Source organism: Conger conger, chromosome 19, assembly GCF_963514075.1.
Source record: "Conger conger chromosome 19, fConCon1.1, whole genome shotgun sequence".
Lineage (NCBI taxonomy): Eukaryota > Metazoa > Chordata > Actinopteri > Anguilliformes > Congridae > Conger > Conger conger.
The window spans coordinates 9,071,407-9,098,704 of NC_083778.1; the positions used below are offsets into that span (position 1 = coordinate 9,071,407).

The 27,298-nt window shown below is 49.8% G+C and overlaps 1 protein-coding gene across 1 annotated transcript in view; it reads right to left on the reverse strand.

Moving 5' to 3' along the window:
• LOC133119324 (membrane-associated guanylate kinase, WW and PDZ domain-containing protein 2-like) overlaps positions 1 to 19,675 on the reverse strand; it is a 196,690-nt gene extending 177,015 nt beyond the window's left edge. Inside the window, 1 exon segment of the mRNA XM_061229860.1 lies at positions 19,378 to 19,675. Coding sequence (XP_061085844.1) covers positions 19,378 to 19,675 — 298 coding nt within the window.
• Positions 19,676 to 27,298: the final 7,623 nt, after the last annotated feature.

The following is a 27,298-nucleotide window of genomic DNA, read 5'->3' on the forward strand; positions in this document are numbered from 1 at the left end:
CGCGACGGTCTCCTAACCCCCCCCCTCATCCGACCCCCCCCCTCCCACTCGCAGTACCGCTAACCGCCACCAGGGCAACAGACAGCCGTTCCGGTTTTCCCCGCCATCTGTCGGGTTCAGGAAGGAGAAGGAGAAAAACAAACTTCGCTCTAAACCCCCGGCGCACTCTCCGCTTGCGAAGGGGTGGGGGGCGGCAGTTAATCCGCCGGCATTAAGGAGGCAGGGAGTCGACCTCTGTTCACTTCGGCATCGCGAAAGAGCTTATCGGCCGACGCGTAATTGCTCCGAGCGAACGGGAGGAAGAGAAACGGGAGGGGGAGAGCTTACGAGCTTACTTTACAAACGAGGCTGAACTTCGGCTGTCTCGCGTTTAACCCTGAGGGAGACCCGACACCGCACCTCCCGCCATTTTAAAAAAGAGTCGATCTTTTTCTCATCTTTCCTCCAATTACACGACTGGGCTGCACGTTAGTCGGGCGTCTTCCTGCGGGTTCTTAGCGTTTCATCCATTCCTAGAGAGTTAGGCTCGGACTCTTAGTAACCCGCCGTTAAATGGAGTACGGGATAGAACCAGAAGTTCAGGTGAGCTAGTTAAGTCTGGCAGTTCTTCTATGCTGTTGCGTAAAAGAGACGGAGATAGATCTAGATATAGCCCTTAACCGTCTCACAAAAATACATGACATTTCATTACGTTATTGGCATTTGGCAGGCTAAGCAGGAGACGATCCTCCCCTGGAGCAATGCGGGGTTAAGGGCCTCGCTCAAGGGCCCGACGGCTGTGCGGATCTTATTGTGGCCGCACCGGGATTAGAACCGCCGACCTTGCGTGTCCCAGTCCTTTACCTTAACCACTACGCTACGGGCCGCCCTTAACACTAGGCAGACCCTGGATGGAGTTTTGTGACGCAACACTCAACACTTCTCACACATTTCACTCAACTCAAACTCCTCCGTACGGTTATTAGCAGAATTTGAAAATGACAGATCCACCCCCGAGACGAAGAGGCGGAGATCATTAAGCCCCCGAGAGAAGAACAGGGAAGAGAGCGCCGATTGGCTGGAGAAGACGCGGCTCCCCGCCTCGCCCCGAGAGACGGCCAATGACGCGAGGCAAATTCGAGAGACGTCGTAATGCTGCACATCCGTTGTCTTCCTCACCGGTCTTCGTCTTCATCACCGTCCCGCGTGCGGTTACTCTGAGGCGGATGTAATAACCCGTATTTGCAAGACCGCATTTGCCCCGTTTTACATTTAAGCGCGGATGTAAACCCGTAAAACGAGTTTCCCCGTTGGTGGAAGCGCAGCTGTCATTTTCACATTGTGTTTGCATGGCAAAATATTTAAACTGGCCAGCCTTATTAACACTCGCGTTGTCTTCAGGGTCAAAATGCTATGTTTAAAACACCCCCAAATGATCATTTTCTAACTTGAAATTTGATGAGAAAGTTTGCGATGAGTGACGGGTTGTTTCTTCATGCAAAATAGATTTGGGGTTTAAAATTCAATGAAGCTGCTTCATTTTAGGGGTTTAGCGAAGGCGGGTCATTTTTTACTCTGAGGACAAGAGGAGTATGCAGAATATTAAGACTACACAAGGGTTAAGGAGGAGCCAGGCAGGTGCCTCGGGACTCACTCAGTCTCTGTACGCTGCATGCGAGCTCAGCTGTTAAGAGTGATGCGTTATCTATAAATAAACAAGAGGATTCGGAGATGATGTTTTCACTTTCTGACAGCAGTACCTCAAAACTTTGCCTCGTCTCCATTTGCGCGATACATCATCGTAACGTCATTCATATTGCCCATAATCACAGCATCAGGGCAATACAAATAAGTCATTTTAATCCAACGGTGGCCCGTTATTTTCCCATGGGGATGCGAGGCGTATTCGGCTGTCATTAACGCGCTTATGAAGAAATGTGGCCACAATGGCGGCAGCAGCAAACATTAGGGAATTTAGTCTTTAAGGCACGGAAAGCAGGAACAGATATAGCCCTCGACGCCCTCCGACATTTTAACCTATTAAACCGCATCTGCAATTTAAAGGTACAACACGTCATTTCTGATTTCTAACGGTCAAGAGAGGACTTGCAGCAACAAACATGGCTCAGGCAGTAAGAGCAGTCGTCTGGCAGTCGGAGGGTTGCCGGTTCGATCCCCCCCCCCCTGTGTTGAAGTGTCCCTGAGCAAGACACCTACCCCCAAATGCTCCTGACGAGCTGGTTGGGGCCTTGCATGGCAGCCAATCGCCGTCAGTGTGTGTGCGAATGGGTGAATGAGAAGCATAAATTGTACAGTGCTTTGGATAAAGGCGCTATATAAATGCCTGCCATTTACCATTTACAAACACGCTCAAACGGCAACACTGTTTATCCCTCCCCCTTCTCTGTGAACGGGCTGACGTTGAAACGCCATTGGCTGTGGCAGTTAGAACCCATTTTCAACCAATGAGCTTTAATTATTGTACTGCTAAACGATGTTTCTGTGCAGAGTGCCGGCCCGTCTGCTGCATATTTTGAAACCCGAATTTACGAACTATAAACACAGGCAGAGGGTGAGTCAACATGTCAGTGAGCCTGAGCTAGGAAGGGATTTACAATGGTCTTTTACCAATGTTTTAACACAAACATCTTACCTATTGTACCTTAAGCTATATAGGCCAATACTGATACAACCGTGGTATTATTTTGCATTCCCAGTTAATATTAAATTGATCCTCATCATTTTTACAATTAGTACTAAAAATGTATGACGACTGTTGATTGTATATGAAGGCCTGATCAATATTATGTGAGATCATGTGTTTGCTTGCGCTTCCTCCTGATTTGGCAAGAAAATGTCACATTCGTCAGGAAAATTAAAGGTCTCCGAATTTGAATTTGAATTCAAATTTGATTGACGAGGACCCCGTCACCTTAAAGCAGTCAGGGGATTTGTTTTTGAGCGGATAATTGAAGCTGACTCCCGAGCCTGCCGCACTTTATCAAGATAAGCCATTAGGTGACTGTAATGAATCTACAAATGGGTATTTATCAAGCTTCAGGGAAATTACATCCACAGGCAATTAAAGGAAAAAGAAACAGAACGCTTATTAAAATATGAATGTTGACGATTTGTCGTTGCGGTGCATTTCACTTGTATTAAATGTCACTCGGTTTGATTTTCAAGTCATGAACGATATTTTAAAAACATCTGTCAAACGTCTTGCTTCGAAAGCCTTCTTCCAATTTGGCAGCTCACTACGAATCCCATCAAGCACTTCACCAACACCTCATAGACGTCGCAGAGGAAGGCTTTGCTATGAACTGTGGGAGCTTGAGGCAAGGTAAACGTGAAAAAATGACTACCTGTCTTGAGAAAAGTTCAACCTTCCAAACAATATTTAATTGAGCGGATTATTGTATTGCATTGTGTGGCAAACAGGGCATTCTGGGATAAAGGAGTCCTCCAGCCTTCTCTGGCTGTAGTGGTATCAGAAGCACCATAGACGTCTGTTGGGAACGCGGTCTGTGAGAAGCTGGAGATCTCTGGCCTCATTAGAACATTACATTACATTACATTAACGGCATTCGGCAGACGCTCTTATCCAGAGCGACGTACAGTTGATTGGACTAAGCAGGAGACAATCCTCCCCTGGAGCAATGCAGGGTTAAGGGCCTTGCTCAAGGACCCAACGGCTGTGTGGATTGTGGCTACACTGAGGATCGAACCGCCGACCTTGCTGGTCCCAGTCACGCACCTTAACCACTACGCTACAGGCCGCCTCATATCTACGCTTCTCTGGTCTGCAAAATGGAGGCCCATGTGGTGGGCACAATGTTCTCTGAGACAGACCAAGCGCAAGGCAGGGCAGTGGACTTGGGGGGTCTTAATTCGGCTACAACATGGCCGCGTCTCCCAAAACGAACACGGCCGAGAGCGTCCGTCGATCGGTTTCGTCTAAACCAGGCTCGTCCGAACGTTAGCGGGCCGATTCAGAACCCCTACACTGACCCGTCAGCCACAAGAGTCAGATGACCAGCCGCAAAGACAAGCTTATCATTTTTGCAATGAAGTGTACGTTTTAATGGTCATATCACACGACGACGCGGCCTTGCGTTACAAGGTATGTTTCGGTGAACAAGGCTTCAGAGAACGCAGAATACCGGCGTATTGAGATGCTGTTCAGTCAACAGTGGAGATACATTTTCGTTCTTGAAGGAACAAATTTCCCAAATGTACCCTGAAAAGGTGCCATAATGTTCCTTTACAAAAAAAAAAAAAAAAAAGGTACGAATGAATGATTAAACCGAAGGCTAGGGGAGCAATTTTGTGTACCTATTGCATATCACACCTCAGTGAGAAGCTTTCGTACCTTTTTAAGCACTTTTTGTACCTTTTCTTCTGAGAGTGTGGAGTCGGGACATAAACTGACTTTATATGCGGCTGTTGCTTGAAGAAATAATCTGCAAAACCTCTACATAAAAGATATTTTTTTTCATGAGGCTAATAGGGCTTAGCATTGGAGTGATTTTTCCCCGATTCACGGGCGAAACGGGAGGCCCTGGTGGATCCGGCTGGGCCCCGGGCCAAGGCTCCGGAAAGCCCTGGCAGGAAGGCCGACCGTGAGGATTCCCGGATCGGATTGGGCTCGGGAGGAGGGCAGTTCCTCGGGCAAACCCGGAGCGGGGCCCGCGACCGCGAAGACTGGCACGGAAAAAGTCGTGATCGAGCGCCGACTCCAGAGAGGGCGGCGAGGCCGACGTTCCCGCCTCGGCCGACGTTCCGGACGACCGGAAAAACTCAGAGACCGAGCGCTGAGAGCCGCGCTGGGGGAAAAGACCGAATGTTCGCTCGCAGATTCCCGAATGTTTGAGAGCGATGCAGGGCGGACGGTGTTCTGTCGGCTCGATAGATGCGATAAGGGCCACTTGAGGGAGCCGCGTGTGAAATGAGAGATACGCCTAATTATGAGCGATCCCATTCACACCAGACAGACAGGGGGGCGAGCACTGCTGAGTTATCAGGACACAGCAGACTGCATCTGAGAGAGAGGGAGAGAGAGGGGGGGAGAGGGGGGGAGAGAGAGAGAGAGAGAGGGAGAGGGGGGAGAGAGAGAGAGAGAGAGGGAGAGCGGGAGAGGGAGAGAGGGGGAGAGGGAGAGAGAGAGAGGGAGAGAGGGAGAGAGGGGGGAGAGAGAGAGGGAGAGGGGGGGCAGAGAGAGAGAGAGAGAGAGACGGGGGGGAGAGGGGGGAGAGAGAGAGGGAGAGGGAGGGCAGATAGTGAGAGAGAGAGACAGAGAGAGAGGGGGGAGAGGGAGAGAGAGGGAGGGAGAGGGAGAGAGAGAGGGCGGTGAGAGAGGGGGGGAGTAAGTGAGAGGGAGAACAGGAGTGAAAGGAGTGAAACGGAAAGGGGAAAAGCAACAGAGAGAGACAGGGGTGAAAGACTGAGGGAGGGGTGGGAGAGAGGAGAGGGGGAGGACAGGTTCAGAGCTTTTATCTGAGAGAGAGACAAAAAGAGGAAGGACATAAAAAGGGAGGGATTGATGGTAAGAACGAGAAGGAGAGAAAGGGCCAATGTTTCAGCGGGGAATGGAAACACACACACATCTCGTTACAAAATACAAAAGGCCGAAATGAGTGCAGATATGACGGCCAATAAAACAGGCAGTGCGGTACGGATTCGAAGCACACCCCGCCTCCTCCCGTTTTATGGAGGACCACTCAGCAGCCAGGGATAATACAGCTCCACCAATCACAGCGCACGTGGGCAACATCCACAGCAACAACGCCGATGGTGATTGGCCGACACTTTTTGGCCACTTCCTGGTCGCTCCCACAGGCATCTCAGAAGAGCAGCCAGACGTTTCCACCAATCAGAGCGAGAGCAAAGGGGCTATCAAACCATGAGAAAGAATAAAAAGCTATGCAATATTTCAGTTACTGTGTGCCTTTCAATATGCCCAAGGACACAGTGAATAAGTTCTTTCCAAAAAATGTCCAAATGCAAAAAAAAAAAGCACTGAAAGAAAATGACAACTGTTGGTTTTTGGAACCCGTCAGTGTCAAGGCAAGGGACCTTTCCTTTGAAAATTAAGCGACAGGAAGTTGTCGGGAGATTTACACAAAAGGCTTTTGTTGGAACAGATGATTTTGGCTATCAAAGCTGCTCCATTCTACTCTTCTCTATCCCTCTTTCTCTCCCCCTCCCCCCCTCGCGTAGAGCTCGGATTGGGCCCGTTGTTCTGGTTAAGGTACACGACCGGGACCCGCGAGGTCGGTGGTTCGATCCCCGGTGTGGCCGCAATAAGATCCGCACAGCCGTCGGGCCCTTGAGCGAGGCCCTTAACCCTGCATTGCTCCAGGGGAGGATTGTCTCCTGGAGCAACTGTACGTCGCTTTGGATAAGAGCGTCAGCTAAACGACATGTAATGTAATGTAATGTAATGTAATGGACCTTGGTCAAATACGTAATTGCTTTGGATTTGGATACTTTTCTACGCTTCACTGAGCTGGTCTGGTGTATTGGAACCGATGGAAATACTGCAAACTGCACCTTCTGGTCCTCTTGGTTGGCTCACCTGCACCGGGCGAGATCAATCGAGCACAGAAAAAGCATTTGAATCCAACCCAATTACGCGTCTGACCCGGGACTGCTCACATCCAGACTGCGGTCGAATACGGGGCAGTCCATAAGTATTTGGACAGCGGTACAATTCCTGTGCTTTTGGCTCTGTACCCCGGCACAATGAAACAATACATTTTTAATACCCAACACTGTACTCACTGATTGTACATAAGAATATGTACACGGGTATATATACATATGTATGGGGCGACATATGTAAATATACAGGAGGTAAGAGCAGTCATCTCATTGGCTCAGGGGGTAAGAGCAGTCATCTCATTGGCTCAGGAGGTAAGAGCAGGAATCTCATTGGCTCAGGAGGAGAGAGCAGTCGTCTCATTGGCTCAGGAGGAGAGAGCAGTAGTCTCATTGGCTCAGGAGGAGAGAGCAGTCATCTCACTGGCTCAGGAGGAGAGAGCAGTCATCTCATTGGCTCAGGAGGTCAGAGCAGTCATCTCATTGGCTCAGGAGGTAAGAGCAGGAATCTCATTGGCTCACGAGGAGAGAGCAGTCGTCTCATTGGCTCAGGAGGTAAGAGCAGTCATTTGGCAGACGGAGGGTTGCCGGTTCGATCCCCCGCCCGGGCTGTGTCAAAGTGTCCCTGAGCAAGACGCTTAACCCCCAAATGCTCCTGACGAGCTGGTCGGGGCCTTGCATGGCAGCCAATCGCCGTTGGTGTGTGAGTGTGTGTATGAATGGGTGAATGAGAAGCATCAATTGTACAGCACTTTGGATAAAGGCGCTATATAAATGCCAACCATTTACCATATTCTCCAGGTCAGATGTGATGGAAACCGTGAAGCATCAGACATTCACTGTGCGGGGGACTGAAGCAAACAGAAATCAGAAGAAGGTCAAACTCTGACTCCGCATATATATCCCCTGCAAAACATCCACCAGGCACAGGCTGGTGCTGAACCAGACTAACTTGAATCATCCCGATTAAAAATGAAACATCATTACGCAGTATCCACACAGTAACAGCACAGTAACAGCACAGTATTCACACAGTATCCACACAGTATCCACACACAGTATTCACACACAGTATTCACACACAGTATTCACACAGTGTCCACACACAGTATTCACACAGTATCCACACAGTATTCACACAGTATTCACACCGTATTCACACAGTGTCCACACACAGTATTCACACAGTATCCACACAGTATCCACACACAGTGTCCACACACAGTGTCCACACAGTATCCACACAGTATCCACACAGTATTCACACAGTATCCACACAGTATTCACACAGTGTCCACACACAGTATCCACACACAGTATCCACACAGTATTCGGCAGAGGGATCACATAGCGCCAGTCGCGGTCGTGTCACAAAAGCCGAACAGACACAATTCAAACTGAAACGAGCCGTCTGCTTCCTCTCGGCTAAAAGTCCTGCTACCATGCAAATGAAGCATGTTCCTCTATTTGAATTTGAATTTAAATCTGGGGGGGGTGGGAGAGGGGGAGAAACTCATTTCCTAAATAAAGCGGATGGGGGTGGCCTGGTCTCGACACCGACTGAAGAATCCCCCAGCAAACTCGTAATCCGGAGGATATAAAAAGAAAACCCATTTATTCGGGAGGCGTCTGGAGCGGGCGGTGAAGAAATGCAAAAGTGGCCAAACGGGAGAAAATCCCATCGCATATCCGAGCCTCTTTCCCCGCGCGCTAAGAGAATGGCCTAAGCCTATTAGCGCCAAACGCCGAATCAATTTTTCACCGCGTCTCTCCAGCAAACCGTTTTTGCTCCCCACCCCTTGAAGGACGTTGGAGAGATTGCCCTGTTGCCCCGGGAAACTAGGCAGGTTAACCCCTCTCTTCAACCCTGTCTGGAGGTCACCTGCCGCTGGGTTTCGTTCCTTAACCCTTGAAGGCGTGAGGTCACAAACGTGGTGATTGAAAGCAATGGGGTTTTAGAACATTCTAATGCTGATGTAACAATCGCTGCTGGTGATTGAAAGCAATGGGGTTTTCGAACATTCTAATGCTGATGTAACAATCGCCGCTGGTGATTGAAAGCAATGGGGTTCTAGAACATTCTAATGCTGATGTAACAATCGCCGCTGGTGATTGAAAGCAATGGGGTTCCAGAACACTGACTTATGGCTAACCGTGACCTTCAGTGACAGAACAATCAGGAAATGGCAGAGGCTGACTTTGCATCTCTGAGCCAAGAACCGGACGCCCTCGTCAAATTACACTTAAGTGTGATCTGTTGGTGCATTCAGAGGCATTCTAAGTGAAATACAGCCCCATTACCTGATAATTTGCTTTCCGTCTCTACCCAATCTAAATGTGTTGTGGCAGGGCTATTCAAACTCGGGATGCCTGCGTTTGACTACCGCGGTGGAAAAACATGAAACCAGATTTGCATACATTTCTATCATGCACATGCATGCACGCACACACACACACACACACACACACACACTCATGCACACACACACTCTACATACATACATACATGCATACATACATACATACACACACACACATATATACACACATACATACACACACACTCACATACATACATACATACACACATATATACATACATACACACACACAAACACACACAGGCGCAGACACACGCGCACACACACACACACACACACACACACACAAGGTCAAGTGAAGTACAAACACACAGGAGGAACGGGTTGTAATCGGTGCTTCTCTTTTCATGGCGCTGATGTCACAGGAAAAGATAAGGGAAGAGGAGCGATCTCAGGGAGAGGCAACTCGCTGGATTTTCTGTCCGAAGAACGTTACGAAGAGCACAAAGTTCGGCGGTCTGAACGGGAATCAATAAGATTTTATCCGACGAATGAGCGATTTCACTCAGAAATGAAATCGCCGATACGGGGGGGCCTTTCGGGACGAGGCATCGGCGTTGGCTTGGTGGTCAGGAAAACAGCCGTAATGAAAATGAAAACAGTAATCAATTTTGCGAGGAATAATTCGGGGTGACACAACCTCCGGTCTCAGCGGTGCTCCGGTCTTTAATTTCTCTGACACTTGTTTGCGAGGGGCCCTCGCCAGATTGAATAACTTAATGAATTTGTTTTCGCTGTCACATACGCTTACGCCCCCCGACAAACGGATTGGGCAGTTAGGTAGCCGGCATGTTTCTGAGCTGGCCCTCCAATCACCGCCTGAATATTCATGCGAATATTCCCATATTGAGATCGTCTGGACTCAGGCGGACTGCAATGCGACTGTGTGCCGTGTGAATGGAAAGTGACCGACGCTGGCTTCCATTGACTTCCATTGAAATGTGAATCTTGTTGGCTTCCTACACAATCTTTGGCATTACGGAACACGAGAGCGAGAGAATTGTGACATGGTAAATGGTTGGCATTTATATAGCGCCTTTATCCAAAGCGCTGTACAATCGATGCTTCTCGTTCACCCGTTCAAACACACACTCAAACACAGATGGCGATTGGCTGCCATGCAAGGCGCCGACCAGCTCGTCAGGAGCATTTGGGGGTTTGGCGTCTTGCTCAGGGACACTCCGACACAGCCCGGGCGGGGGATCGAACCGGCAACCCTCCGACTGCCAGACAACTGCTCTTACTGCCTGAGCTATCACAAGTGTCACCGGAATTAAATCGCAGAAAGTTCAAGGACGCTCTATTGTCACCCAACATAGACTGTGGTCGTTGTATATAGCCGTCTAAACGCACATCCATTACACGACACCATGCAAATATTATATATAAATGCCAACCGTTTACCATTTATTTAAATGCTATACACTCTGACGTCTGAACACACTACTCCAGTCCTAAGGAGTATCCCTTTATCCCTCTTTCTATCCAAGCACTGAATGCACACAACAGAAGATAGCCTTGGCCATTTAGTGACCCCCTACCGCCATCCACTACCTCTTTTTATATCTACCTTATATTTACTGAAACTGTATCTTGATTTTAAATGACTCAGTTTTTAATGCACTGCCATCACAACTGAACTATCTATTATGCTTCTTGTGCAGAATCTGTCTGTCTGTCTGTATTGTGTTATGCCTATTGTTGTGTGGTCCTGCTGCAAACAAATTGCCCATTTGGGACAAAGAATAAACTGAACTGAACTGAACTGAACTGAACTCAGGGGCTCTTTAGTGTTGGGTCAGCAGAGTCTGGATAACCAGCACCTAACCGCTTCCCTAAGCTCGACACTACCCGCTCATTTCCATTCCAGTAAGTCCTCTCTCTCTGCCTGGCACTGCTTTTCAATTTCACAGACTCTCTGACTGCATTAAATGAATGTAAGCGGAGGCTCAAACACGGAGCCACGCGGGACACAGGAGAAACATCAGCGCGCCCCCCCCCGCTGATTAAAATAAACAGCGCTGCCGGATTCCCGCTGCAGTATTCCCGGACCGGGTAAAAAGACGGCACAGGAAGTGAAAACGCGCGTCGCGAGGACATTGAGATTCCGTCCGTGAGGAGGCGGGAGACGCAGCCGAGCGGAGGTGAGATAAGGACGTGGCGGAGATGTTTGCCTGTCGGATGGGTGTGTTTGAGCCGGAATGGCGGAGACGCTTGCCTGTCGGATGGGTGTGTTTGAGCCGTAATGGTGGAGACGCTTGCCTGTCGGATGGGTGTGTTTGAGCCGTAATGGCGGAGATGTTTGCCTGTCAGATGGGTGTGTTTGAGCCGTAATGGCGGAGATGTTTGCCTGTCGGATGGGTGTGTTTGAGCCGTAATGGCGGAGACGCTTGCCTGTCGGATGGGTGTGTTTGAGCCGTAATGTCGGAGATGTTTGCCTGTCGGATGGGTGTGTTTGAGCCGTAATGGCGGAGACGCTTGCCTGTCGGATGGGTGTGTTTGAGCCGTAATGGCGGAGACGCTTGCCTGTCGGATGGGTGTGTTTGAGCCGTAATGGCGGAGACGCTTGCCTGTCGGATGGGTGTGTTTGAGCCGTAATGGCGGAGACGCTTGCCTGTCGGATGGGTGTGTTTGAGCCGTAATGGCGGAGACGCTTGCCTGTCGGATGGGTGTGTTCGAGCCGTAATGGCGGCGTGATGAAATACAGGCCTTCAGATTGAGGAGCAGTCGGCTCGCTGTCGTACGCTTCCTGCGACAGAGGTCTTCCGTACGCGAAGGGAGAGCCGTGATGTCAGAAGATATACGCTTGGTGGTCAGGAAAACAGCCTTAATGAAAAAGTAAACAGCGATCAATTTTGCGAGGAATCATTTGGGATGACACAACCTCCGGTCTCAGCGGTGGTGTGTGCGTTTGAGGGCGTGTGTGTATGTGTGTGAGAGAGTGTGTGTGTGTGTGTGTGTGTATTTGAGAATGTGTGTGCGAGTGTGTGAGTATGTGTATGTGTGTGTGTGTGAGTGTGTGAGAGTGTGCGTCTGTGTGTATATGTGTTTGAGAATGTGTGTGTATATGTGTATGTGTGTGTGAGTGAGTGTTTGTGAGACAGAAGCAGTGATGACCAGGATGGGGTGTATCACACAGCAGTGTTCCTGAGTGAGCTGGGTAAGTTCGCCAATTTAAAACCTGGAGCTGTTTTTATTTCAGTCCATGTTCCAGTTTGGGGAAAGGGTTCCGGGTTTTCACTCTGTGACCTTACCCAGGTAAATCAGTAATCCTGCTTCAGGACATAACCCCCTGTGATATACGCTGTCTGGGTCAGCGGGAGCTTCAGAGAGGGAGGCCATAAACTGGAGAATGGGACACACCCCTCGCTCAATGTCAGCCAATTGAACGTCCTTCAGACTGCAGTTAAAGTGCGTGTGTGTGTGTGTGTGTGTGTGTGTGTGTGCAACTCCACTCAACTCACACACGCATACACCCAGACACATGTATGAACTGACATAGGAACACGCATACGCACAGACACACACGTATGAACTCACACAGGCACACGCATACACACAGACACACACGTATGAACTCACATAGGAACACGCATACGCACAGACACACACGTATGAACTCACACAGGCACACGCATACGCATACGTACAGACACACGTATGAACTCACACAGGCACACGCATACGCATACGTACAGACACACGTATGAACTCACACAGGCACACGCATACACACAAACGTATGAACTCACACAAGCACACGCATATGCACAGACAAACACGTGTGAACTCACACAAGCACACACGCACACACAAACGTATGAACTCCGACACAGGCACAAACTCACACCTCCGTACGAGACCAGTCGTAAACAGAGGGACATCACAACAATACTGAATACTTCAGCAATACCGGAATAGTAAACACAATCGCACAAAGGCAGCGTGAATGCGGGGTTGGAAGCACAATGGGGGCGGATTGTCTCGCCCGCATCACCAGGGGCCATTTCCCAAAACAGGCAGTGCCTTCTCCTGTCAAGCAGGGCGGTTCCGCCGTGGCCAGCGCACAGACACGCTGGAGGTCTCGGGTCAATCGAGGTGAAGTCCAGACACTTTCTCAGGCTCTGGCTGCCCGACCCGGCCCCTGGGTTCATGAAGGGCTCTACGTTCTCCGCGCCCCTCCTCGCCCCGGAGGTCGTGGAAGGGGTCTCCCGAATATGTCAGAAACGGGCTGTGGGGGGTGGGGGGGGGGTGGGACGGAGCCCAGCCTGGTGGACAGGTCTCAGAGGAGAGATTTACAGCAGGGAGGCTGGGGACGTGGGCCACTGTCCCACTGACTGACTGACTGACTGACTGACTGACTGACTGAATGAGTGAGTGACTGACTGACTGACTGACTGACTGACTGACTGAATGAGTGACTGTCTGACTGACTGACTGAATGAGTGAGTGAGTGAGTGAGTGACTGACTGAGTGAGTGAGTGAGTGACTGACTGACTGAGTGAGTGAGGGAGTGAGTGACTCACTGACTGACTGACTGAATGAGTGAGTGACTGACTGACTGAGTGACTGACTGACTGAATGAGTGACTGTCTGACTGACTGACTGAATGAGTGACTGACTGACTGAATGAGTGAGTGAGTGACTGACGAAGTGACTGACTGACTGACTGAATGAGCGAGTCACTGACTGACTGACTAAGTGAGTGACTGACTGACTGACTAACTGACTAACTGAATGACTGAATGACTGACTAACTGACTAAGTGAGTGAGTGAGTGAGTGAGTGAGTGAGTGAGTGACTGACTGACTAACTGAGCACTCCACTGTTTATCAGCTACAGAGCAGAGGCTAGCGGTTAGAGAGAGACAGAGAGACAGAGACAGAGAGAGGGAGAGGGAGAGAGAGGGAGAGGGAGAGGGAGAGACGGAGAGAGAGAGAGAGAGGGAGAGACAGAGAGAGACGGAGAGAGGGAGAGAGGGAGAGGGGGACTTTGGGAGGGGGGGTCCAGTGTGATCAATAGAAGCAGCAGACCTCCCATCGCTGCACAGGCACTTCAAATTCCAGCCGGCGAGTGGCTAGAAACAGCCTTCAGCGCCGGGCTCAGCACCTCAGGGTAAACTCATGATCCATCAGGTGCACCACCGGATGACCTCACGTTCCCTGGCCTTTAAAAACCCTGAGGGAAAAACAAATAAATAAAAACACGATACATGACCGGGAGCCGCAAGGTCGACGGTTCGATTCCCCGGCGTAGCCACAATAAGATCCGCACAGCCGCCGGGCCCTCGAGCGAGGCCCTTAACCCCGCACTGCTCCCCGGGCGCTGCGCTGTAGCTGCCCGCTGCTCCCAATGACTCGGATGGGTCAAATGCAGGGGACAAATGACCCCGCGGGGGGTTTCAATAAAAGTATCGTACGTTATTTACGGCGGAGGGCGCATTCCGAGGAGGAGAAAGGCGGCGGAGGTCCTCCGGTATCCCATCATGCACCGCAGGGCGCGGCGACGCCCGTTTCCCCGAGAGACGCCTCCCTTTGAATCGGGCCGCGTTTGAGCCTGACGGGAGAAAGCGCTCGAAGCGTGAATGCCTGTTCACTGATACTCAGCCCTCTGTGGGCAACAGAGATCTCGCAGACAAAGCTAATGGCAACGCGCCAGCCAGACCTCAACTGACATCAATTACTTTTAATAGAGAGGAGCCGGCTCTGGCATAACTTGAACGAGTTTTTCGAAAAAACCTTAACTGATAAAGGGCTGTAAAACACAGAATACCCACCGGGTCCCGGGGATTAAGGCTCCTGTATTAAGCATTGTAGTAGTTACAGGCTAAGCGGGTTTGTGAAAGGCCGTAAGAGGTAAGGTTGCCGGTTCGACCCCGTCCTGTGTGTGTTGAAGTGTCCCTGAGCAAGACGCCTAACCCCCGAACGCTCCTGACGAGCTGGTCGGCACCTTGCATGGCAGCCAATCGCCGTCGGTGTGTGAGTGTGTGTACGAATGGGTGAATGAGAAGCATCAATTGTACAACGCTTTGGATAAAGGCGCTATATAAATGCCAAACCGGGCTTCTTTTCTGAAGCTCATTCCCTGGTCGTGCTCAGACAGTGCTCAGTAGTGCCACTGTGGTTGGCTCCAGTATAGGTTATTGCCAGACCCATTGTCAAAGTCAGGTCAATGGTACAATTGTGGTCAATAATATTTCCTCATGAGAAAATGTTGGTCGCATTCAGAGTCTTTTCTTCATCTAATGCCTCCCCATGTCCCAATTTCCCTTAAGTTATTGTGTTATTTGACAATACAGAAATACTTTGTGAACGAATCAGGGACAGATATCTCTCTCACACACAAAAGCTCAACGGAGGAGGCACATCGGCTTCCCTACTGTGCAGTCCCTAGCTCTAAATTGTACAAGACAGTGGTGCCGGTAAACTTTACTTCCTGTGCTTCAAAACGCTTTTCACGAGCCCATGGACAGTCAGTGGGTGATGTAACAGGCATTTGGCCCATATCTCTACAGTCTATGTAGAAAATCTACATTCTATTTCTCTACAGTCAGCTGTGAGGTCACAAATACGTGATGAGAATGTTCTTAACAGAATATTGTAATGCTGATGTCACAATCACGACAGGTCATCGAAGACAATGGGAGTTCTAGAACACAAAAAAACATTCCAAAAAGCCTACTGTTCACAGTTAAGCATTGTGGGAGAAACAGTCCGGGGCCAATTCGGAATTTTCAGCCATTTTGTCACTGCGGGTTTCCGGCAATAAAAATTATAAGACCAGCACGAGGGGGAAGAGGCAAGGGAACGGGACAAACCGGCAGAATGATTTATCGCAGGGGGAGCAGAGCACACTGCGGATACAATGCTAATGCCGACCCCACACGAACACATTTATACGGTAACGCGCAAGTGGGCTTCAGCCACGAGTAACCAGCTTGCATCAGCAACGAGGGAACCACCGGAAAACATTTTAAAGACGCTTTTGCAGCGTTTTTTTCCCCCCAACTTGCCGCAACCTCAGAAAAAAATATATAAAACGAGTTAACTTTTCCAGAGGAGAAAGTGCAGGCGTCATCTGGATCCGATTGCAACGTAGCTGGAAAGTTGTGGTTCTGGAGCAGGAATTTTTTTTTCTTAAAAAGCAGTGCTGTAACACATTATGCATGTGCCCTACAACCGTTATGTGCACAGGAGGCTCACTTATCATACGCTCGACTAACTTGCTCTACTCTGAACAGGGTAGAACTCAGATACATTTGAGGGGATGGATCCGGCACCGGTGACCCCTGCTGGTCGATCGGCCGTCAAATCTGGCCCTTGAATCCAAATCTGGCCTCAGTGCGACTGTCTTCACACCTGACTCTCAGGTAAAGGGAGGGTGAACACACCTGACTCCCAGGTAAAGGGAGGGTGAACACACCTGACTCCCAGGTAAAGGGAGGGTGAACACACCTGACTCCCAGGTAAAGGGAGGGTGAACACACCTGACTCCCAGGTAAAGGGAGGGTGGAAAACTACCAGTTTTCAGCCCTGGAGGGCCGTGAGTCCCTGATCCCTGCTCTACAGGTTGTGACTCCGCAAGTCAGCGCTGGGTCCAGGGCCTTGTGGTTAAAGAGCCTGTACCTAAACTAGGCATTTTAATAAGATCATGATCATGATTATTATTATTATTAGTATTATTATTATTATTATTATTACTACATATAAGCAGCCATGAGAGCGAGAGAGACCAAGCGAGAGAGAGACAGAGAGAGAGAGAACAAGAGAACGAGAGAGTGAGAGAGCGAGAGAGAGAACTTGACCGTTGATACTCATGTTCAGTGCATCAACATGAGCAACACCAAATATTCACAGAACCAGTTGAGAGTGAGAGAGAGAGAGAGAGAGAGAGAGAGATGGAGAGAGAGATGAGACAGAGAGATGGAGAGGCCCATCATGCTACATGCGGAGATCCCCCCCCCCCCCCTTCTCCTCACGCAAAATACGATCCTCTCTCCGAGTGCACACAGCTCATTTTACAGAGCCCAGATTTACACTTCCCCCTCTCAGAAAGCAATCATAATATGCAAATGGCTGAAAATGATCTGTGGCTGGAGCGCATCTCAAGCTGCAGCTCAGACCAGCACACAGTACGCAGCACACAGCACACAGCACACAGCACACAGCACGCAGCACGCAGCACACAGCACACAGCACACAGTACACAGCACACAGCACACAGCACACAGCACGCAGCACGCAGCACGCGTGAGCACAGGAAACTCCTCCGCTGTACCGTCCTCATTTCTGTCCCCCGGAGAGGACATGGGTTTCGCATCGGAACCTGGAGAACTACACACTCTATGAAGCACAAACCCGCATTAGAAAGTGCAGGCGATGTCGGGTCAGGAGGTTAGAGCGGTCGTCTCATTGGCTCAGGAGGTGAGAGCGGTCGTCTCATTGGCTCAGGAGGCGAGAGCGGTCGTCTCATTGGCTCAGGAGGTGAGAGCGGTCGTCTCATTGGCTCAGGAGGTGAGAGCGGTCGTCTCATTGGCTCAGGCGGTAAGAGTGGTCGTCTGGCGGTCGGGGGGTTGCCGGTTCGATCCCGCCCTGGGTGTGTCAGTGTCCCTGAGCAAGACACCTAACCCCCAAATGCTCCTGACTGGTGCCTTGCATGGCAGCCAATCGCTGTCGGTGTGTGTATGAGTGCGTGTATGAATGAGAAGGATCAATTGTACAGCGCTTTGGACAAAGGCGCTGTATAAATGGCATGGCAACAATTTCCCCAAAAAATTTTTTCACTGCCACGCGTATATTGTGTTATGTGAAAAAGCTAAAATACTTGAAACTTTTATGCAGGGTCTCAGAAAGGCAGAGTAATGTCGGTATCCAGATTTAGAGTAAGTAACGTATGGCTTCCACACAACTATCAGCAAGCACAAACGCAGACACGGGACAGAACTCCTTTCCAATGCAAAGTGTCAGGTAGGCCACACTCAGTGAATGTCATTGTCGGCCCTGGTGGGGGTTTGTGTGCTTCTCATACCGCACAACCAAACTGTTCACACCATAGAAGACTGACACCGCCAGACCAATAACTAGCAATAACTAATCGATCGACGCAATTATCAAGCCACAACGGCAATGACTCAACGATTCCATTTTTTATTTTTTCCCATTTGTGAGTCATGAGATTTTTTTCCCGCAGGCCAACAAAAATATTTTATATTCAACCAGACGAGGTGTAGTGACTCACTTACCTTGCAATCAATTTCCAACGTTAAGGTGTAGAAATGAAAAACCTTGGCCTTGGCAGAATTACAGTTCGTATGACGTGAGATACACGGTTAAGACGTCACCATACCAACAGCAAACAAATAAATAAGAAGCACAGAAAATAATCCGTAGCAATATCAACAACAAAAAAAAACACAGAGGGCACGACATAAGTGGGTCACCTTCTCGGCTCATCATATCAACCGTAACTCATCGCTTTGCGCTGCAATAAGTCACTTCCTCGTCTTTAAAATCCATGCGAGGTTACACCAGGATCGCCGGTGCCCTCTTGAAATTGATGCGTTTAGCTTGTTTATATAAATAAGTGTTAAATAAATAAGCGAAGATTTTAAAAACATATTATTATTATTTTGGATACAACGCTGTGGCGTAGCCTAATAGTTGAGCAAAAGATAATTGCATTCTATAAGCTACACAGTTGAAACTGTTGCAAGTACAGTGGAATATTCTAGCATCAGGAATATATGGCCGACATTTGATTTAGCAAATCAGACACTAGGCCCGTACGCGCGCTAGGTTATATGCGTACGCGTAAAATACAAATGAAAACAAATAAACAAGAAAAGAAGGCTTTAATAGCAAACCCACACAAACAGCCTAGCTGATCCTCACTCTCTTCCGAGTTAACAGTAGCAGGTTAACCGCTTTTCTGAAGAGCCGAGGGGGTGAATCCTATATCACGCATGCCAAAATATGAAAAATAAAATTTGTATTGCCAGCACGATTTGCGAAATCCACTAAAATACCCTAAACGCTAAAAACTGAAAAGCAGCTGACTGCACGCCGTCACGAGGAACACACCCACTTCGGTGGTCGCGTGGATTCCGCTACTTGGCAACAATTCGCTAGCAACTTCGAGTTTTACACAACGGAATCAAACTTTGCTGGACCCCCTGTGGAACTAAAATGTCAAGAAACGACAGAGCGAGTTCATGCAAACCTGTACGGGCTGTAGGACTTTCACGCTGTCAACTTTGCAGACCTTTCCCCATTAAGCACTGACTGTAAAAATTGTACTTCTCATTATAGTGACACTCGGCAACACCTGACCACACAGGTGCAAGAGGGGATCGCGCTCATTCATATTCATTAACGGACAAGCAGACCGGCTCTTTCTTTAAGTTGTCACAGAAACTCACCTTGCTTGACACACTTAAGTCGTACGGGATCCTTGCTGTGCTTGATGACAGCCAACACATCCCTAATGGTCAGTCCGGCAACCGGCGTGTCATTAACCTCCAGGAGGAGCTCGTCTTGGACCAACCTGCCGGTCTGACAGGCGAGCGTGCCCTGCTTCACCTCTCCCAGGTGGGGGAACTGCCCGTTCTCGGCTCCCCCTTTCAACTCGAACCCCAACTCGCATTCTGCGTTCCTGCTAAGGACAGTCTCGTGGATTTTGTTGGTCCAGTGGTTTTTCTTTTTCAGAGTCTTGGACATTGCTAAAAAAAAATAAAAAAAAGAAAGAAACAAAACCAAAAAACACCGAGCGTTACATGAGGAGGGGAGGGGGGGGGGCCGCGCGTTAAGTTCTCAGGTGTGCCCCGCGTTTGCTGGTTTCGGCCGACAGGAGACGCTTGGGTTGTTAAATCACGGCTGGACGCCGACGGTATCCATGTCAGCTCGCTCCTGCTGCTGCCGGGCGCTGGCGTTTCCAGTGTGAAGGAGCTGCTTTTACTCGCAGTTGCAGGAAAGTGACCCGGATGTGATGTCTGGAGGAGGAGAGAAGAGGCAGAAGGGCTTTTTCGAATCCCATCCCACCGCAGAAGTGGGGGGGGGGGGGGGGGGGGAGAAACAGGAGAGATGAAGGGGGAGTATTTAAACCGCGGCTTGTCAGCCTAGCAGAGCGAGCACTCCGCTGTGACGCCGTGACATGCACGGCGCGCGGAAAATAATTTCGCCGCAATAAACTGCCTCGTCGTGCAGTTCTGGTCGTCTCGTGAACGTACAGAGAACCACGGACGTCTTCCCTGTAATGTGTAAGAACAGCGGCGAAAGATGAGAGTGCAGTCAAGTCTGCGCCGAATGTGCGAACTGCACGGTGGAATTTAATTGGGCTCGTCGGTGTCAAAAGCCTTCACAACCTTTTATTATGGATAATTTATCATTGTAATGGGCGATTAAAAATATATAAGCACACGATTAACGTGATTGTCATCACATAAAATCTGACGCGTGCTATAAGAGAGCCTTTTTGCTGTCATTACTTATTAATCGGAATGCAGTTACGCCCAGTGGCGACCGGTCGTTCATTATTAAACAGGTTAGAAATTAGATGTTTAAAAACATCTAATAACGCCTCTCTCTCTCTCTCTCTCTCTCTCTCTCTCTCTCTCTCTCTCTCTCACACACACACACACACACACACACACACACACACACACACGGGATGAGACACTCATTAATGTTTCCCACGGTCCCATTGTCAGGACATGATAAAATCAATGCATGCATAATTTAGGCCGTTTTCGTTTCCCCCGCATTGTAAATGCTGTTTACGGTTGGCGGACAGCGGGTCGTAGCCTCGGTTTGACTGCTATGGTCTTTGATCGACTTACTCAAAACACTTTGGGTTTACGAGATATTAATAAATAAATAAATAAATAAAATAAAAAAAACAATCGTACTCTCTTTCTGAAATTGTGCAACATGAATTCAAATGCGCAACAGTGATTTAACACACAATACGTTCCTTCCATACACACACACACACACACACACACACACGCACGCACCTCTTTGACACCCCACCGATGTCCATTAGCCTATAATTCCTCTCCTAGCGGGAAGGCATGCTGGGTTTAAACCTTAGCCAGGCTTTGCCAAATAGCCTGCTACAGTACCTCTCTCAGTAGCATAGCAGAGGTAGCTAACTAATGTCGAAATAAAACATCTGATAGGGTTGCACAATTTTACAAGTGCAAAGCAATGCAAACTTACGTTTTTTTTTTTGTGAACGTCTGCATTTCATCAGACCTGGGTCAAATGCCTTTCTACGCTGAGCTGGTCTGGTGTATTTGAACCTATGAAACTACATTGACATTTTCGTCATTTCGCAGTTCCTCAACAAGTGAAAAGTATCAAATCCCTGAATAGAAAAACACACTTGTAGTGCAGTTTTTTCAGTGTGTGTCGAAATATGGTGGGACTCTACAGTTCTGAAATACTCTCAAGAAGTGCAAATGCCACCTAGTCCTCTTGGTTGGTTCAATTGCACCAGGCAAGATCAATCGAGCACAGAAAAGTATTTGAATCCAAAACAATTATGTGTTTCCGATTCAGGTCTGCACTGCATGTCCTGTCTGTAAAACGACTCGCGGGCGATCGGAGACGGAGATAGCGGCTTCACCGCTCGCCGGCTTCCAATCAGATTAACTCTAATGAAATAACTCGGATTACGGGCGGATAACGCACGCGGACGCGGTGGGGAATCGGATAGCGTTTAATCCCGGGAGGGATAATCCGGAGGGGGATTATGAGATTACGGCGCTTGCTGGCCAGGGTTCCAGGAGCCGGTGACTAACGGCGGCGGCTAACGCAAGCTCAGAAATGCAGCGTCCGCAGAGCTAGCCCTTCATGCCCGCGGTGTCCAGTCATCCAGTAAATGGCTGCCATTTTTATATAGCGCTGTACAACCGATGCTACTCGTTGACCCGTTCACACACGCACTCGCACACCGACGGCGATCGGCTGCCATGCGAGGCGCCGACCAGCTCGTCAGGAGCATTTGGGGGTTAGGTGTCTTGCCCAGGGTGGGATCGAACCGGCAACCCTCCGACTGCCAGACGACTGCTCTTACCGCCTGAGCCAATGAGACGACTGCTCTTACTGCCTGAGCCAATGGGACGACTGCTCTTACTGCCTGAGCCAATGGGACGACTGCTCTTACTACCTGAGCCAATGAGATGACTGCTCTTACCTCCTGAGCCGATGTGCAGGTTGTTTTAGCCCCGCGCTACGCCACCTGACTCTCCTCAACAAGGTCTCCGTGGAACGCTGGGTCAATCAGGTGAATCTAGTTTCATAGTGCGACATGGCTCAGGCGGTAGGAGCAGTCGTCTGGCAGTCGGGGGGTTGCCGGTTCGATCCCCCGCCCGGGCTGTGTTGAAGTGTCCCTGAGCAAGACACCTAACCCCCAAATGCTCCTGACGAGCTGGTCGGCTGGAGCCTCGCATGGCAGCCAATCGCCGTCGGTGTGTGAGTGTGTGTATGAATGGGTGAATGAGAAGCATCAATTGTACAGCGCTTTGGATAAAGGCGCTATATAAATGCCAACCATTTACCGTAGTGCTGGGCTGAAACAGAAAGCGGGCGTTTTCGGTGAAGAGAGGTCCTGGAGAGGAGGTCCGGGGGGTTGAGATGTGGGGGGGCCGCCGATGACGTCAACAGAGGAGTGTCTCAACAAAGGCTGGAATTCGCTTAAGGAGGGTTTAGGCGAGAGGAGAGAACTCCCTGAGTCGAGTGTTTTAGCAAGGAGGAGAATTCCCTGACTGAAGTGTTTTTGGGTCGGGGGAGGAGGGGCAGTGCTGATTGGCTGCTCGCGTGGGGCTCGTGTCACACGGGGACCGGAACTGGGAACGCTCCAAGCGAAGTCAGCGTGAATCAGAGCAGTGGCACTGGCGGCCTGTAGCGTAGTGGTTAAGGTAAAGGACTGGGACCCGCAAGGTCGGCGGTTCTAATCCCGGTGTAGCCGCAATAAGATCCGCACAGCCGTCGGGCCCTTGAGCGAGGCCCTTAACCCTGCATTGCTCCAGGGGAGGATTGTCTCCTGCTTAGTCTAAACACAACTAACACTGCACACTGAATGTTTATAACAAGTTCACAAGCCCCACCTGCACTACAGCTAACGTTCCACCTTCAAACCCGTTGGCGGCTTGAAGCACCTCACCCTCAGTCTCCATCTTGCATCTCCTCTCACCGAGCACTTTATTAGGTAGACCTGTACACCAGCTTTTTAATGCCAATATTTAATCAGCCGATCACGTGGCAGCAGCTAGAACATGCACGCATGAAACATGCACGCATGAAAGCATGCAGATATGGTCAAGAGGTTCAGACCTCCAAGTGGATAGGCTACAGCAGCAGAAGACCGAGAAATCAAAAGAACAAGTCTAATAAATACCTAATAAAGTGCTCCCTGAGTGTACTATGACATTTATCTTCACGCCGTGGGTTTACGTACCGATGGCCGCCGTCAGTTTCAATGCTGACGGCCTGACATCTTCTCAGTTCGTGGTGTGATTGCGTACACTATGTACACTATGTCTCTGCATAAAATCTTAAGTGTAAGTAAAAATGTCTACCTTCAGAGGAGACAAGAAATGATGTCACCTGTATTCTGAGCCGGGATAAAGCAGCACTATTGTGTCTCTGCTCTCAAAGTAAAAATGCACAATTTTGAACGGAGCGTTATTTTCTCTTCACGGACAATTCCAGAGTTATGCCTCTCCGGGTAACAATTTGGCGAGCTTGTGGGTAATCGGGCAGAAGGAAGGGGGGGGGGGGGGGGCGGTTTGGGTAGCGCTGAGGGGCTTTTGAGGAATTAGTCGGAGCTAATATTCGCACGCGTTTTCGACAGATGCTTGCGAAACGCTCCTCGGGCGTCTGAACCGGGGAACCTCGGCCTGAGCGCTCCCACAATGCACTGCATCGGCTTTGCATCACATGTTCTCTGACTGCTGGGTGGCTCACCCGGCTAAAGGTCCCGTATTCTACACCTTTCCAGGGTTTTATTTCAGGTCCTGAAATCCATACAACAGCGCTTGTGTGGTTTTAAGTACCAAAAACACATTTTTACCAACAACTCCTTTATAATCCATATAGGCTTAACTGAACATTCTAATGCTAACGTAACAATCTCCATTGTACCTGAAAGCAATGGAGTTCTAGAAAAAACATTTCAACGAGTCTTCAGATGGTGTATTAAGACCCCCGCTGATTTCACCTGCCAATCTCAATGTAATCATTTAAAACCATTCGCCTCTTTCTAAAGCAATCATTTGCCGCGAAACGCATTACGGAAAATTAAATCGGGCCGTTCGTCTGACTGATCGAAAGTCCCGGGATTCGAAAGTGGAGCGTTTTACGTTCACGGCAATCAGAACCGCTCCTGACATAACGCGGCCTTCGCGGGACGAATCGGCCCTTTATAGACATTAAAATTTCATAATTAAGAACAATTCATTAACGGCGTGTTTTAATTGAGGGGAGGGGGCGGTGGAATGAGACCCGGTGCACGGGGTTTCCCAGGCGCCGTTTCAGGGGCGCTGAGGCGGGCCGGTCGATGGGAATGTGCCGGAGCCCAGCGTGACGGCGAATCTTCGCTCCGACATTAATAGAGCCGTGTTATTAATCTCGCCCGGGGGTGACTGGAGACGGGGGGGGGGGCGCGAGTTTCTCCGAGAGAGACGTGCGTACGCCGCCTTCAAACAGAATCCGCATGCGGCGAATCGAAAGCGCCCGATTAAAAATAAAGTGCCGGGCCGACGCGGTTGGAGGACCTCGACGACCTTCGCGGGCGAGGGGGGGGGTTGCCACGGCGGCCAGGTCGACGTTAAATGACGGGTTTGCTGATGTACCGGGTGATTACGCGTAAACAGGAGACGTCTCCCGTCTCGCTGACGGAGGAAAGGGCTGCTCGGGTCCAAAATTAGATCTCGGCAAGTTTTTTTAAAAATGTTTTTTTCTCACTTCCTAGTCAGTGATCAAAAAACTCCACTGCTTTCCTTGATCTGTTCATCGTCTAACCTGCTCGTTCCTGCTCAGGGTGGTGGTGGGGGGGTCGCTGGAGCCTGTCAGATACGCTTTATTAAACCCCGTGGGGTAATTTGTCCATCCGAGTTACTTAGCAGCGGTGGGTAGCCGCTGTGCGGCGTGCAGGGAGTAATGCGGGGTTAAGGGCCTCGCTCAAGGGCCCGACGGCTGTGCGGATCTTATTGAGGTTTCACCACCAACCTTCTGGGTCCCGGTCATGTACATTAGCTATTATGCTACAGGCTGCCCTATCCCAGCATGCGTTGGGCGAGAAGAAGGAATACACCATGGACAGTTCAATAAAGGACTCTCACACTCACACTCACACTCACACTCACACTCACACTCACACTCACACTCACACTCACACTCACACTCACACTCACACTCACACTCACACTCACACTCACACTCACACACCATTCATACCTCAAGGCAGTTTAGACTCTCCAATCAGCCTAACCTGCATGTCTTTGGACTGTGGGAGGAAACGGGAGTACCCGGAGGTAAGTGTTAGCTGGGTGGTAATGCCTTTCAATTCCAGGATTTTAAAATTGTATTTCATTCCCCACAAAGCACAGCGGTGAGGAGAATTCCCGTTAAGCCTCGTTCACTGAAACTGTTCAAAAAGCCATCGCTTCCGACACAAATCTCTTCAACACACCCCTCTTCATAATATTATATCATTATATGATGCGTTTATAATGTTCCCGTCCTCGGTGTGAAAGCGCGGCACACGGCCGAGAGGCTGCGGCCGGCGGCACCTTCGACCTCCTCTTCTGTTCCCCAACCGTCGTTCTCCGGAACCATCTGCTCGGGCGAATCTACCCACCGCGCGGTCGAGCGGGTCGGTGTAAAACAGCGAACCGCACGCGACCCCCGCTCCCGCCCTGGGCCCGACGTCGGAGCGACCGGAGGGCCGAGTCTCGCGTTCTTAACGGCCTGCGACTCGGTCGGAGTCGCGGTTCAGGAACGCCGGCGGAATTTCCCACAATGCACCGCACCCCTCCGGCCTCGCGGAACGGAATTCCCCGTACGCCTCCGCGGCATATCGAAAAGGAATCGGAGGTGCGGTCCCCTCCTAATCAATCATCGCCATCTAATAATAAGAATAAGCATAATAATACCTTGCATTTACAGTAGATAGTGCTGTTCTGACTCAAAAGCGCTTGACAGTGATGAGGGGGAAATTCGCCTCAAACACCACCAATGTGCAGCACCCACCTGGGCAATGCACGGCGGCCATTTTGTGCCAGAACGCTCACCGCACACCCGCTGAAGTGGAGAGGGAGAGAACAATTTTATAGCCATTTGAATGAGGGGATGATGAGGTGGTAGGTTGAAAGAGGAATTGAACAGGGTGCCCAGTTCAACGAGACGCCGGTGGCCTGACGGCTGTTGGCAGTCCGATCGGCTCTTGGTTCGCGCGCTGCGTGTAGCGATTCCGTCACCCGCTGCGGTAGCTGTGCCTGAAACGCACCGTGATAAACCGACGGCGAAATCTGCATTTAAACAGTTTGAGGCGACGTTTCCCCCGAAGCCGATCATTATGCAAACCGATGAGGCGAATGAGCTTCGACAAAAAAAAAAAAGGCTGAACTCAAAGAAGATGAACGACTCTAAACCGCGTCAGGATGGGAAAAGACGCAAAGTCTACGTTACATTCATTTAGCTGACGCTTCTATCAAAGCCGCGTTCAATCGGGGCGTGCCAAAGATCATTGGAACAACTACAGAACGGGTCAGATAAGGAACAATTCGCAGAGTATCAGTTGTCCACAGCCATGAACATTAAGTCTAGTTCACATAGTAAATATTGGCCAAATCAGGAAGTGATGTCGTGTCAAACTAGAAGCGCAGCAGGATGAAGTAGATATCGTGAATAAGCACAGCGCCAAACTGAATACAAATGCAATAGGACAGTGCAACACTAAGTACAAGAGAGGGCTAGAAGACACAAGTGATACACGATACCAGATCGAGGTAGTAGTGTTAGAGCTGACCAGGGCGTTGTTTAAGGAGATGCGTCTCCGGAACGTGCCGGAAAATTCGGCATCGACCGAGTAGACTTCGGGAAAAGGATGACGAGGAGTTGTCCCATCTGGAGTTCGGACCGGCAAACGCGCTTAAGAACTTTTCCTCTGGCGTGGCTTTTGTTCTAAAAAAATCAGGTCCTCGCGGTTAATTACCACGGCTACTATCCAGATGAGATGGGATGTTTCTGTAACGTGGCCCCTGGTCTCCTCGACTCCTACGTGTGACCTCCCGTTTCGTTTGACCCTCAGATCTCCCGCTCTGCGGTGATTGAGCT